We start from the raw sequence: 14,209 nt of genomic DNA on the forward strand, positions 1-14,209 counted from the left end.
TAAATTACAACACTTTATTGCAGCATCGGCAAAGGTCAGATTTCTGAAGCTGGTGAAGATTGGGCAGCATTTCCATGTGAAATGTTACAACTTTACAAGTTTTGTTTTTTATTTAAATCTACATGCAGAAACTGAAACATGGTAAAAGAAAAAATGCAAAATAGCTAGAAAAAAAGATGTAATCAAGTTGTCGCATACAGATGTGCTCTCTGACTAAATGTACTACGCCTGCTGGAAAGCAAACCAAAGACAGCTGTCCTAAGAAATTAACAGATTGTCAGAAACAGACTAAGGACCCTCATTTCTATTTAGTGGGGGAAAACAAAACAAACAAAACAACAACAAAAGCAAAATAAAAGCTCTACTTGTTTCCATACTTTGTTTAGAGACAGAGGCTGTAAACCCATGAAGGTCAACAAAATATTCTCATCCACTTCTTGTTGTCCTTCGTTCGTTTTCTGTGACATGCTGACGGGCATGTTTTGTTTTCAATGATACTTACAATGGGCTCAACTAGATCCCTGTTCTTGGGCTGGTATCACTTTTCTAAGCCATCTGAATTAATGCTCTCTGTATAGTAAAATAGTCTCCACATTTTTCTTTTACCTTAATAGGCAATTTTATATCACTGACTCTGATGGATAAAACGGATTTTTCTCCCTCATCCCTTGTTCCTCTTGAAACAAATTCCTAAACAAAAGCCTTCCTGGTGGATTATCTGGTATTTGGATATCTTTCATCATTTTGTTGTCCTGCATGTAAGTTTTACTAGAAGATTTTCCTGCTTGCTCTATACTTTTCTACTGTAGTCCTGGAGCCCCCAAATGTATCTTCTTCCAACGTGGGATGTTCAATTCAGAGACACTGAAACTCAAATCAAGTTTAAAGCTCAAGTTCATTTCCCCCACACCATTACCATCACAACCCGTTTCTTCTCTGGCTCAATCATCTCCTTCACGCTCTCCTTGGTGTAACTGCTCAGTAGTCAAGTGAACCATCTCATTTCTTGACTGCCATTCTCAAGAGAAGATTAACCCTCGCGAGATTTCCATTACAAAAGGCCTTTTCCGCCTTGTCTGGAAGCGTCGGCTTGTTCCGGTGTTGGCAGAGGCTGGTGTTTCTGCCTCCTGGCCCCAGCCTGTCCCAGGTTTAGATTCGCAACTCTCTAGACCGACCTGCTGAGATGTGTCCACTGCTCTCATTCAATTGCTGGAGGACTCCACTATCCACAACATCAGATACAGGACCTAATGAAATGACACGTGCTGCTGGATCAACGTCTCCTAAAGGAACAAACAGGGTCACATCAGAGAGCTAGCTGCCACAGGACAAAGTCCAGCAAGACGGCGTCTGCAACGCTACCCACCACCACCAAGTCACTACCCCAAGTTACAGTTGGCCCTGGCATCTGCGGGTTCCACATTCATGGACCAAAAATATTCGGGGAAAAAAACCCCAAACAATAAAAAATAACATAAATATTAAAAACAATACAGTATATCAACTATCTCCATAGCATCTACACTTTATTAGGTATTACAAGTAATCTAGAGATGATTTAAAGTACACGGGAGGATGTGCATATGTTATACATAAATGCTACACCATTTTTTACCAGGGACTTGAATGTCTGTGCATTTTGGTGTCTGAGGGGGTCCGGGAAGCAACCCCCTGTGGATACCGAGGACAACTGTAGTGCTTTTTTGAGAGCATTCGTGCTCTCTACTGAACTACAACTTAACCAGAGCCATTGGAGCAATGGCTGGAGGGGTGGCTCTGTTCTCTTCTACAACTTATTCTTAAGATGCTAAGAATTCACAGTTTGTGTTATGGTTCAGTTGTGTATCCCCAAAATTCACATGTTAACACTGACCTGCAGGATCTCAGAATGTGACCGTATTTGGAAACAAGGTTGCTGTAGATGTAATTACTTCAGATAAGGCCATACTGGAGCAGGGTGGAGCCCTAATCCCATATGACTGCATCTCTATAAAAAGGGAAATTTGCACACAGACACACACAGGGGGAAAAGGCCACGTGAAGACAAAGGCGGAGACCAGGGTGAGGTATGACAAGGTATGGAAGCCAAAGACTGCCGGCACCCCCAGCAGCTAGAAGGCAGGCCTGGAGCAGTCTTCCTCCAGGCCTCAGAAGGAACCAGCCCCGCTGACTCCCTGACCTCAGGTTTCCTGCCGGCGGCCTCCAGTGCTGCGAGACAACAGACATCTGTCATTTAAGCTACTAGGGCTGTAATATTTTGTCATGGCAGTCCAAGCAGATGAACAGTTTGTTTTTCACAGAGCAAGCTACCTTAGCAAGAAACTTTCAAAGCGTTAAGATGCAAATATGGAAAAGCATATCCTCAGCTGGATAAGATCCATAACTCTTCCAGAAATGAACTGATGGAAAGAACACAAGTATTCCCTGAGAGAATGAAAGAGAAGATTCAAGCATCTCTCCTGAAGTCAAGAAAAGGCAGCTATCTAACCTAGAATACTTTAAATAAATGCAGTAAATGACAGGAAAAAATGTTCAAAATCTTTGCTAAGTAAGGGATAGTTATATCACTACTTATAGTGTAAGGTGTCATTTGACTGGTTTATAGGCAAACAATCATTCTGAGTGACTCAAAAATCTATCAGCTCAAAAACTGTTTATTAATACAATATACACTTTGGATTAAATGCAATTCTACAATGGACTCTATTTTATAACAAAACTATCACTAATTTAACCTTACATAAAGATATAAAAAAAAAATCTGACGAAAAAATGCAGACTCTACTTAAGATAGGTTTACAAGAGTTCAAGATCAGCCTGGGCAACATAGTGAGACCTCGACTCCACTAAAAATTAAAAAAACTAGCCATTGGTAGTGGTGTGTGCCTGTAGTCCCAGATACGGAGAGGCTGAGGCAGGACTGCTGAGCCCAGGAGGTCAAGGCTGCGGTGACCTGTGATCACGCCACTGCACTCCAGCCTGGGTGACAGAGAAGACCCTGTCTCAAAAACAAAATAAAACAACCACAAAATCATCTTTAAAAAGATGGGTTTAAAAGTCAGACAGTATACTCCTATGCCGCTAAGTGTAGGCCACACACCAGCAGCTTCGACATCACTGGAGATCTTGTTTAAAAGTAACCAGAGCTTGTTGTGCTCACTTCAGCAGCACATATACTAAAAATTGTAGTGATACAGAGAAGACTAGCACGGCCCTGTGCAAGGATGACACGCAGGTGGGGTGCAGTGGCTCACGCCTGTACTCTCAGCACTTTGGGAGGCTAACGCAGGCAGATCAGTTGAGGTCAGGAGTTTTGGAGACCAGCCTGGCCAACATGGTGAGACCTCATCTCTACTAAAAATACAAAAATTTGGCTGGGCGCGGTGGCTCATGCCTGTAATCCCAGCACTTTGGGAAGCCGAGGAGGGTGGATCATGAGGTCAGGAGTTCAAGACCAGCCTGGCCAAGATGGTGAAACCCCGTCTCTACTAAAAATACAAAAATTAGCCAGGCGTGGTGGCAGGTGCCTGTAATCCCAGCTACCCAGGAGGCTGAGGCAGAGAATTGCTTGAACCCGGGAGGCGGAGGTTCCAGTGAGCCGAGATCATGCCACTGCACTCCGATATAGTGAGACTCCATCACAAAAAAAAAAAAAAAAAAAATTAGCTGGGGGTGGTGGCACATGCCTGTAATCACAGCTACTTGGGAGGCTGAGGCACAAGAACTGCTTGAACTCGGGAGGTAGAGGTTGCATTGAGCCGAGATCCCAGCACTGCACTCCAGCCTGGGCAACAGAACAAGACTCCATCTCAAAAAACAACAAAAAAGAATGACACGCAAATTCATGAAGCTTTCCACAATAATAAAAAAAAGTAATAATAATAAAAGAAATGAATCAGAACTTGCTTTTTAGTAAGAGTCTAGAGAGTTAATATGTATTTTAAAGTTTGAGTAGCATTAAAATAACCCATATGAATTAGTACCATCTAAGCCATATAAGTATTAACACTTGCCAAAAATGTTACGCTTCACAGGTTTTCAATACTAGTGTATTAGAAAAACAACCTTGTTCTGCAATACAGAAAACCCTACATAATAGTTTTACTTACAGCACTGTTGCCGTTTCAACTCATTGTAAGCAAATGCCTCTGATTTGTTAAAGGGCTGAAATTTTAATTTATGTCCTTATTTCAAGGATCTCCTGGTTAGAAAATATACAAATACAAATTAAAATCTGGGAGTCCATCAAAAGCTACAGGAGAAAAATAGTTTATGCTGGGCATGGTGGCTGACACCTATAATCCCAGCACTTTGGGAGGTCCAGGCAGGCAGATCACCTGAGGTCAGGAGTTCAAGACCAGCCTGGCCAACATGGCGAAACTATGTCTCTATTAAAAATACAAAAATTAGTCAAGAGTGGTGGACTGCATACCTGTAATCCCAGCCACTCGGGAGGCTAACAGAAGAATCACTTGAACCCAGGAGGTGGAGGCTGCACTGAACTGAGATTGTGCCACTGCACTCCAGCCTGGGTAACAGAGCAACATGTCGTCTCAAAAAAAAAAAAATTTTTTTTTTTAAACTACTTTTTTTTTTGAGACAGGGTCTGGCTCTGTCGCCCAACCTGGAGTGCAGTGGTGTGATCTGGCAGTCTCTGCCTCCTGGGCTCAAGCGATCCTTCCACCTCGACCTCCCAAAGTGCTGAGATTACAGGTGTGAGCCACTGCTCCTAGACCTAAACTACTTTATAATCAGTTTCCAAATAAATTTCCCTTTATCTGCCGTATAACATTACTAATATTAATAACTGATTTTTTAAAATAGAGTTTCGCTCTTGTTGCCCAGGCTGGAGTGCAATGGCGCAATCTTGGCTCACTGCAACCTCACCTCCCAGGTTCGAGTGATTCTCCTGCCTCAGACTCCTGAGTAGCTGGGATTATAGGTGCCCGCCACCATGACCGGCTAATTTTTCTAATTTTAGTAGAGACGGGGTTTCACCATGTTGGTCAGGCTGGTCTCGAACTCCTGACCTCAGGTGATCCGCCTTCCTCGGCCTCCCAAAGTGCTGGGATACAGGTATGAGCCATCACAACCAGCCTTAAAATGTAAATTTTAAAAAAGGCAAAGAACATCTGGTCCTCTAAAGGGTAAAATCTCATGTTTCCATGTTTGTTCGTCTACCATGTTTATCGCACCTATACTTTAGGAGCATTGACTATAAAAATTCCATTTGTGATACTTTACAGAGTGCTATTCTTAAGACTGATGGACAAGTTAGGTTTTCTTTTTTTAAGGTGCTATTTTAAGAAGAGATCTTAAAACAGGTTGAGTGGCTAGCTCAAAAGCTAGGACTCTTACAAAAAAGAAAAACAGAGGGAAGAGCTAGGGAGCAGAACTGGAATGAGAACGTTTATTCAGTGACTGAACACAGACTGTGAAAAGTTCTTTTGTCCACTCACCAAATATTTACTGAGCACCTACTAGGTGCCAGGCACCAAGAGCTGTGAAGGAGACAGAATGGAAACAAATGAGACTTAGTCCCTGCCCTCATCGCCTGTAATCTCATGGGGAATAGAGACAAGCTACGCGGCACTTAAGGAGGACAGGGTCTGCAGAAATACCGTAAGTCATGGCAGCAGATCCGCACTGACCTATGTCAGACTCAGGAACACCAAGGCAGGACCCGAAGGAGCAGGAGTTCTCCAGGGGAACAGCTGGAGACTGTTCCACACAGAGGAGGCAAAAAGAACACAGAACTAAAGGTCAGCTAGGCTGCAGCAGGGGAAAGAACAGCAGGAGATGAAGCCAGTAACGTATGTCCACCTGCACCACGGGGCCTTGGGAACCAAGTTGAGGAGTTTAGACTTTTTATCCTACAAGCCACGAGGAGCCGTTGGATGATTTTGAGCAGAAGGGCACACACAGATATCACATTTGTGTTTTAGAAAGAACACTGGGTCTGTAGGGAGAGAATGAATTGGAAAGGGTTGAAGGTTGAGACGGAGAGGATGATGAGGAGGCTGAGGCAGCAACAGCAATCCAGGCAAGAGGTGATGGTGGCTTGACCCATGGTCTTGGCTATGGGCAGAGAATAGAAAAGGCAAGAATGAGGGCCATTTGGGAGCAGAATGCAGAGGATTTGCTAATGAACTAGATTTAGGGATTGAGGGAGGAGGAGCTGTCAATAACACAACTTCCTTTTCTTTTGTGGACAAGGGGGCAGACAACGCTTCCTCTCCCTGCACTGGAGACCCTGGGGAAGAGGGGTCTGGGGCAGGGGCACAAGTCTTCCATCTCTGAGTCACAGTGGGGTGGAAAGTCAGAAATGAAAATGTAAGATCTGGGCTGAAGACCTGGATGGAAGCCAGGCCACTGGGAGGGATGACACCTCCTTTGAGAGTGCAGAAGGAGAAGAGGGCCCAGGCTGAGCCCAAGGAACACAGACATCCCTAGGCAGGGAAGCGCAGAAAGGAGGCAGTGTCAGCAGCAGGAGCCACAGTGATCGCGGGAAGGGAAAACCCAGAAGCCAGCAGAATCACAGACGCCAAGGAAGGGTCTGTTGGGAGAACAAGGAGGGCCTACAATGCAAAGTGCTGCTGAGATGAGGCCAAGAGATGGCAGGTGGGGATGCCAGTGACGGCAGAAGCTGCCTAGACCTAGGGACTGAGAAGGTGACAGGAGTCAATAATGAACCTCTCTTTTCTAGCATAGCCACTGGGGTGGGCAATGCCTCCCACTGCCAGCTGTGACTTGGCAGGGGTAAGCCACCCAAGTGGGAGCAAGGAAGAAGGGGCAAGTGTAGCCGATTCTTCCAAGGAGGAACTGGAGGAAGGAAGGGAAAACAGAAAGTGAAGGAACTCTGCAAAGTGACTGACACCGGTAACCAGGTTAAGAAAGGCTCACCTCTGTTCACACGCACGTCGCTGACAGCACACACATGCTTACATATCTCCTGCCTGGTCCTTAACAGACTCTCACCCAAGGTTTTTGAAACAGACAAATGAAGAGGGTGGAATTATCTTTCAAGTACCCATACTCGGCTTCCCTACTGGACCACAACCGTGCAGGTAAAGACCCTGTCTTGTACTCCATCTTCCACAGTGCAGTCCTGGATGAGTGTACACGGAGGGAGGCAAATCCTACTGGATGCCCCTTATGTCATCCAACTCCATAGTGAGTCTACACAAATTACTAAGACACTATACTTGCAATACATGAATTGTGAGGAGGCTAGGGATTAATAAAAACGTGCTATTCAGAGACGTTAGGCTGCAATATGAACAGGTGAAGATGATGGAAAACATCAAGATATTATGCTGGTGCAAAAGTAACTGCAGTTTTTCCCATTACTTTTATTGGCAAAAACCGCATTACTTTTTACCAACCGAAATACAAATATTCTAATAGTTTTGGTCTCTGATGATGAGACAGGAGGGAATAGATGTTATCAAGAACACTGTGGCATATATTTAAAGCTACTCTAAGAAAATGCAAAAGCAGGAAATGAACATTTTTCATTGCCTGTTAACCTAGCTAGTGTCTACATTTTAGCAGCAATAAAACAGGCTTAATTAAAGGACTTTAATAAAGTTTGGATAATTAAAAATAACCTAATATCTTATGCCTAATTAGATGGGTTTACAGGTCATTTCCAACTTGGATTTTTTTTTTTTTAATTATACTCAACAGATGCTAAAGAACAGATCTCTAAACTGTCTTGACAAGCCAGTTTTCTACATTACAATTTGATTAGAGTTATCTGAGCAAATAGTTCAAAGAAAGATGCCACCAGAACACATGAATATGTTCAGTGATGTCCAGTGAGTAACAGACACAGGCTCTGATGACTACATTTTCCCCCATGCTACCCTCCTGAATCATGATCTAATTCTGCCATCCCCAGCACACTCCCCATCTACACCTGCTCCCCTGCTCCCAACAACAAAGTGACATCTTGGGCTGTTGTAGAGCCTCGGTTTAAACACTAATCCACTAAGTGAGATCAGTAAGGGCAGCAGAAGCCACTGTCACTTTAATTTAACCGCAAGACAAAATTAATTGAGGTGGGTGGACCACCTGAGGTTAGGAGTTCGAGACCATCCTGGCCAACATGGTGAAACCCCATCTCTACTAAAAACACAAAAATTATCCAGGCGTGGTGGGTGGGCACCTGTAATACCAACTACTTGGGAGGCTGAGGCAGGAGAATCACTTGAACCCGAGAGGTGGAGGTTGCAGAGAGCCAAGATCATGCTGCTGCACTCCAGCCTGGGTGACAGAGTGAGATTCGGTCGCAAAAAAAAGAACAAAATTAGTTGATGATATGGGTCTTTAGATCATGTCCCAGAAACACTTTAAATTACTTACCCTTAAAAAACATAAAAGAGGCAGTGGCTCACGCCTGTAATCCCAACACTTTGGGAGGCCGAGGCGGGCGGATCACGAGGTCAGGAGATCGAGACCATCCTGGCTAACACGGTGAAACCCCGTCTCTACTAAAAATACTAAAAATTAGCTGGGCGTGGTGGCGGCGCCTGTGGTCCCAGCTACTCAGGAGGCTGAGGCAGGAGAATGGCGTGAACCCGGGAGGCAGAGCTTGCAGTGAGCAGAGATCGCGCCACTGCACTCCAGCCTGGGCGACAGAGCGAGACTCCGCCTCAAAAAAAAAAAAACAAAAACAAAGACCATAAAAGAGGTCTTATTAGGGAACATCTTCATTTTCAAATTCTTTATAGAGTTTTAAATTATCTCACATTAAACAATTTAACTTTAAGTGGAACTGGTAGGAATTCCATCAGGAAATTCTATAATTTAAAAAAACAGGCTGGACGTGGTGGCTCACGCCTGTAATCCCAGCACTTTGGGAGGCCAAGGCGGGCAATCACCTGAGGTGAGGAGTTCGAGACCAGCCTGGCCAACATGGTGAAACCCTGTCTCTACTAAAAATACAAAAATTAGCCAGATGCGGTGGCGTGCCCTATTGTCCCAGCTACTCGGGAGGTTGAGGCTGGAGAATCGCTTGAACCAGGAGACAGAGGTTGCAGTGAGCCGAGATCACGCCACTGCACTCCAGCCTGGGCAACAGAGCAAGACTGTGTCTCAAAAAATAAATAAGTAAGAGCTTAGGAACAAACTCTACTTGCATGGTTAAAAGTCTAGAAAATAGATTTTTAGTTTTTGTAAACATCGATATTAATTAACCCTGACCTGAGAAATTCTAACACAAAGCCTATGATGTCTCTCTCGTTCATCTATAACAACTCCTTCCTATTAAAGCAAAAGAAGAAAAAAGAAGTCCACTCAGAGAGGGCAAAAGCCAAGATCTAGCTGAAACCAATGTCTTTGTAAGAACAGCCACGTGGGCAGATGGCTTGAGCTCAGGAGTTCGAGACCAGCCTACACAATGTGGCGAGACTCTGTCTCTACAAAAGACATACAAATTAGCCAGGTATGGTGGTGCATGCCTATAGTCCCAGCTACTTGGGAGGCTGATGTGGGAGGATCACTTGAGCCCAGGAGGGTGAGGCTGTAGTGAGTGAGTTGCGATTGTGCCACTGCACTTCAGCCTGGGCGACAGAGCAAGACCTTGTCTCAAAAAATAAAAATAAAAATAAAAAAAACAGAACAGCCATACTATGGTATAAAGCAGTTTTTTTCCCCTCAAATATCTACTTTTCTATTTTGCTAAAATATCAAAGACTTTTCTATTTTGCTAAAAATCGGGCCTTTGCCAAAAACTATAATCCAGAATTCCCTAATTTATTCTTATGGACATCATGGAAACAAACAGCTAAGGAAAGAGTAATGACTGCTTTACCTCCCACCAGTCTTAAAGATTAGATCTGCATTAGGTGCTCCCTTCGGATGTTGGTAGCGAGGCCGCCTCTCACGATTGGTGTTTGCTGGAGCTGGGCGCTGTGCAAGAGACTGCAACATTTCTGTAATTAGGAGCAAAAAAAGAGAATGCTGTTAACTCTTAGAAATGTACTCCTCCTACAGAGTGAATGAAATGTTGGGGAGATTAAGTTTATTAGTCCTGTCAGGGAGCTGACTAAAGAAAAACAGCCATTATACAGACTAAAATGATTAAAAAGTTTTAAAAGAGCATTATCAAGAGAGGAGACTCTTTTAATACCCAATGTTCCCTTTACTATGAATCTGGCCACCACATAGCTATCTTATGAGGCAGTAGAAAAGCCTAAGAGGCAGTGCATTGCAATAGCTAAGAGCATCGTGTGTAGAGCGAGACTACTGGTTAATATCCCAGCTCTGTCACTTTCTAGCTGTGGGACTTTAGGTTCAATTTCCCTCAATGTAAAATGCAGATAACAACAACACTTATCTCAAAGAATTGTTATGAGGATTATATGCTTTGAAAAAGTACATAAACCAGTGTCTGGCCAAAGAGTAAGCACCCAGTGTTAGCTATTATCATTAAGAATGTTGGAGCCGGGTGTGGCGGCTCACGTCTGTAACCCTACCACTTTGGGATGCAGAGGCGGGAGGACTGCTCAAGCCTAGGAGTTCAAGATGAGCTTGGGCAACATAGCAAGATCCCCTCTCTACAAAAAATTAAAAATTAGCCAGGTATGGTGACACATGTCTGTAATCTTAGCTACTTGGGGGGCTGAGGCAGAGGCAGAGGGATCACTTGAGCCCAGGAGTTTGAGGCTGCAGTGATTCTGCCACTGCACTCCATCCAGCCTGGGTGACAGAGGAAGGCTCTTAAAACAAACAAAAACACTGTTGGGTATCGACTGGGAGAGAACATTCTACAAGTGAGATTAAAAGATTAGAAACCACAAATACTGATTTACATACACTCTCCTGCACAGACGGTGGTTTATTCAGTACAGTGCTGTAGAAACAACTGTTATGGCTGTAAAATCTGCATACCACAGGAACACCAAAACGCTAGCCTATGAGGTCTCCATGGACTCGATGTGTAAGGTTCCAATTAACTGAAAAATGCTGGGTATGTATGCATAAAATGAGAATCCTAATTTGAGTATTTCCTCAAATCTGAAGGAACACAGGTTCCTCAAGACCAGGACTCCAAATAGACAAAAGGAGGTAAATACAGTCGTGTGCTGCGTGACCATGTTCCAGTCAATGACAGACACCTACACAATGGTGGTCCCATCAGTTCATAACAGCTACACCATACAGCCTCAGTGTGTAGTAGGCTACACCATCTAGGTTTGTCAAGTACACTCTATGATGTTTGCACAATGATGAAATTGCCTAATGCCACATTTTTTAGAATGCATCCCTGTCATTAAGCAATGCATACTGTTTGTTAAATGAATCTGCACACAACTGGCTGGCAATGTGAAGCAATTAAAAATTGATTATCACCTTGCTTGCAAACGTAGCTTAGCAGTTTATACTCTAATTTAATTAGAGCAAAATATGGTGAAAATTACATTATTGTTATTTTACACATAAGTGAAAGAAAAACAGTGGGATACAAAATGAATTTCTCAGCATAAATGTGGAAAAATATGACATGAGAAGGTGAGACAAAATAACAATTTTGATGCTCAAAAGGCAACAAAAATTTCCACTTCTCTTATAGATGATTTTATACCTTGATAATCTTCCTGTTCTTGCCGTTCATTGATATCTAGTGTGAGCTTTTTCATTCTCATCCTCTCTTCTTGTTCTGCCTGTTGCTGGTTCCAATGATTTGCAGCAAGTTGAGAGGACATGGGTACATTAAGGATCTTAAACTGGAAGAAAATAACAAAGGAGTTACAAATAGTTTGAGAACACTGAGAGAAAGAAAAAACAGACTTCAAATAAAATAGCAAGTACAGGCTGGGCACGGTGGCTCACACCTGTAATCCCAGCACTTTGGGAGGCTGAGGCGGGTGGATCACGAGGTCAAGAGATCAAGACCATCCTGGTCAACATGATGAAACCCCGTCTTTACTAAAAACACAAAAATTAGCTGGGTGTGGTGGCATGCACTTGTAGCCCCAGCTACCCGGGAGGCTGAGGCAGGAGAACTGCTTGAACCCGGGAAGCGGAGGTTGCAGTGAGCCAAGATTGTGCCACTGCACTCCAGCCTGGGCAAAAGAGCAAGACTCCAACTCAATTAAAAAAAAAAAAGGTAGATAGATAATTTCTTAATCATCATGAACTGGAAGTTGCAACTCTAAGATGTTTTTATCTAAACACTCAGAAATAAAACAGGGTGGCCATTTTTCCCCCTTTTTAGGTTCCTGATGATAAAATTTGAAATTTCCTTCATAATCTACTAATAAGCCTAATGATGATGGTACTAATCACAATAATAAAATAGTATAAAACATTATAGAGAAAATTTCATAACGTGATCAAAAAAGGTGAGAAATATAGGCTTTCTTATTCATTTATAAGATTAACAATTTCTTCGTTTAGATCTTCTAAAGGGAAACAATTATAAATAAAAGATGAACAAAAACACATTTTATGAACTCTGAGACAAGTTTTACAAAAGGCAAAGTTCTCAAGTATTATGTACTTAAAAAGAACATAAAAGAGACAGTAATAAATACAGGGAAATGAAGAGACAAATTTACTGATGGCCACCTTTGCCTACTGCCTTTACTGCAGAGCTGCTAAGATACTATTAACAGAGACACACTACTTTATAGCAAATTAGATGATAAAAATATTGAAGCCACTCAAACTAAATTTCCCGAACATAATAGCAATGAAGGTGATTTAGCTGATATTTTGCAGCTACTCCATGACTGTAGCTAAAATTAAAAAACATACAATCTCAAGTTACTATGACATGTAACTATCAATTATTCTAGTCAAAATATAACAAATCATAACTCCTTATATAAATATTAATTGCAAAAATGGTTTGTCTGCCAGTATTAAACTATACTATGTTATGCATTTGTTTGAATAAAAAAGCTTTTTAAAGCATTTTATAACATTTATATTACATTAAAACTTGCTTTAATTGACATTTATTATTCTAATTCAGAAATATTTAAATCTAGAAAAAAATAAATGGCTAAAAGCATTATCTTTTTCTTTCTCTGCAACTACTCACTTCATTGGTGCAATTTTTTTCTAATGACCACAACAGAAAGTTATTTCTGAGTACAAATTTGATGCACAAAGAGGTCTTTCACTTAAAATCCAAAGATTCCTATAAGGCAAGACATTTCACATTTGTAGAAAAACCGTTGCACCAGAAGGGCCAACACCCAAAAGCCAAATAAAGGAATAAAAATCAGAACAAAATCTACTTTCTTTTTCAGACCACAACATACCAGCGATGTTTCTTCAAATAATGTTCCAAAAAACTGAATATTTTCCAAAATTCCAAATAAAGTTTAGAAGCACTGAAAATTTACTTAATAACCAAGTACTCTGAGTTTTCATTTCATGTCTGCTAATATTTTTTAAATTTAGTAATAATATATCCTTAAAAATTAAAAATTAAACTAAATGCCACATTTTAAGAAACAAGGACTTCAAATTCATTTACATAAAATTACATAAGCCACCCGGTTTATAATCTACCTACTTTGAACCAAAAATATTCCTTCTAAAATACACATAATCTTATTTTGACCCACACAATTTAGAATTTCAGACTGCTGGGGTATACTTATTTTCCAAAGTCCACAAGTTTCTTTTAAGTAGGCATTGATTAATTTATTTTCAATTCCTACACGTTCTATAAGGGCCAGATGGGGTGTAGAGTTGACAAAGGTGTTAATGAATATTCATGTACTTCATGAAAGGGAGGAAGAAAAAAAACTCATTATTTACTGTTGTACAATCTGACCTTCAAAAAGAGATATTCCTAAACTCTCTTTTAGTTAACAAAAATCATGGCCTTCCTGTGCCAATGTAACAGCATTATCTAGCAGCTGTGCAGGAATGGAGACCAAGGTATATCTAGCTGAAGCTGCCGTGTACTGCCCTCCACAATTCAACAGACAGATATGTGCATGTGTGCATGCCTTCCAACTTTACAGCCTAATTACCTTTAGAAACTGTGTGCCAAGAAAGCCGGTGATGGGGGGAATGGAGGAGGAAGCTAAGAGTTTTTAAAGAGAAAGAGAATGAAGGAGATCTAAAACGTGATAACTGAAATAGTAAAGTCTGGTTCAGAGAATTAAATAGTCCCTAGAAAAGCAAAAATGCTGGGATTTGTGAATCCTCGTAACAGTGGTGAATTAGCATTTCCAGGTGC

General features: G+C 41.8%; 1 protein-coding gene and 1 non-coding gene across 4 annotated transcripts in view; one reads left to right on the plus strand and one right to left on the minus strand.

Annotated features, from left to right (window-relative positions):
* The window catches only part of UPF2 (UPF2 regulator of nonsense mediated mRNA decay), a 123,099-nt gene continuing 108,890 nt past the window's right edge, over positions 1–14,209 (minus strand). For all 3 annotated transcript variants that reach the window (XM_016962633.4, XM_016962632.4, XM_507656.8), the window contains exons 20-22: positions 11,591–11,732; positions 9,818–9,938; positions 1–1,283 (exon numbers count right to left, since the gene is read on the minus strand). In XM_016962633.4, the coding sequence (XP_016818122.1) occupies positions 1,274–1,283; positions 9,818–9,938; positions 11,591–11,732 (273 nt within the window). In that variant the 3' untranslated portion in view covers positions 1–1,273. The remainder of the gene's footprint in view (positions 1,284–9,817; positions 9,939–11,590; positions 11,733–14,209) is intronic.
* Positions 3,153–3,260, plus strand: LOC129136281 (U6 spliceosomal RNA). Its single transcript, XR_008537785.1, has one exon. It is a non-coding gene; the product is annotated as a U6 spliceosomal RNA (small nuclear RNA).

This window comes from Pan troglodytes, chromosome 8 (assembly GCF_028858775.2).
Source record: "Pan troglodytes isolate AG18354 chromosome 8, NHGRI_mPanTro3-v2.0_pri, whole genome shotgun sequence".
In the NCBI taxonomy this organism is placed as follows: domain Eukaryota; kingdom Metazoa; phylum Chordata; class Mammalia; order Primates; family Hominidae; genus Pan; species Pan troglodytes.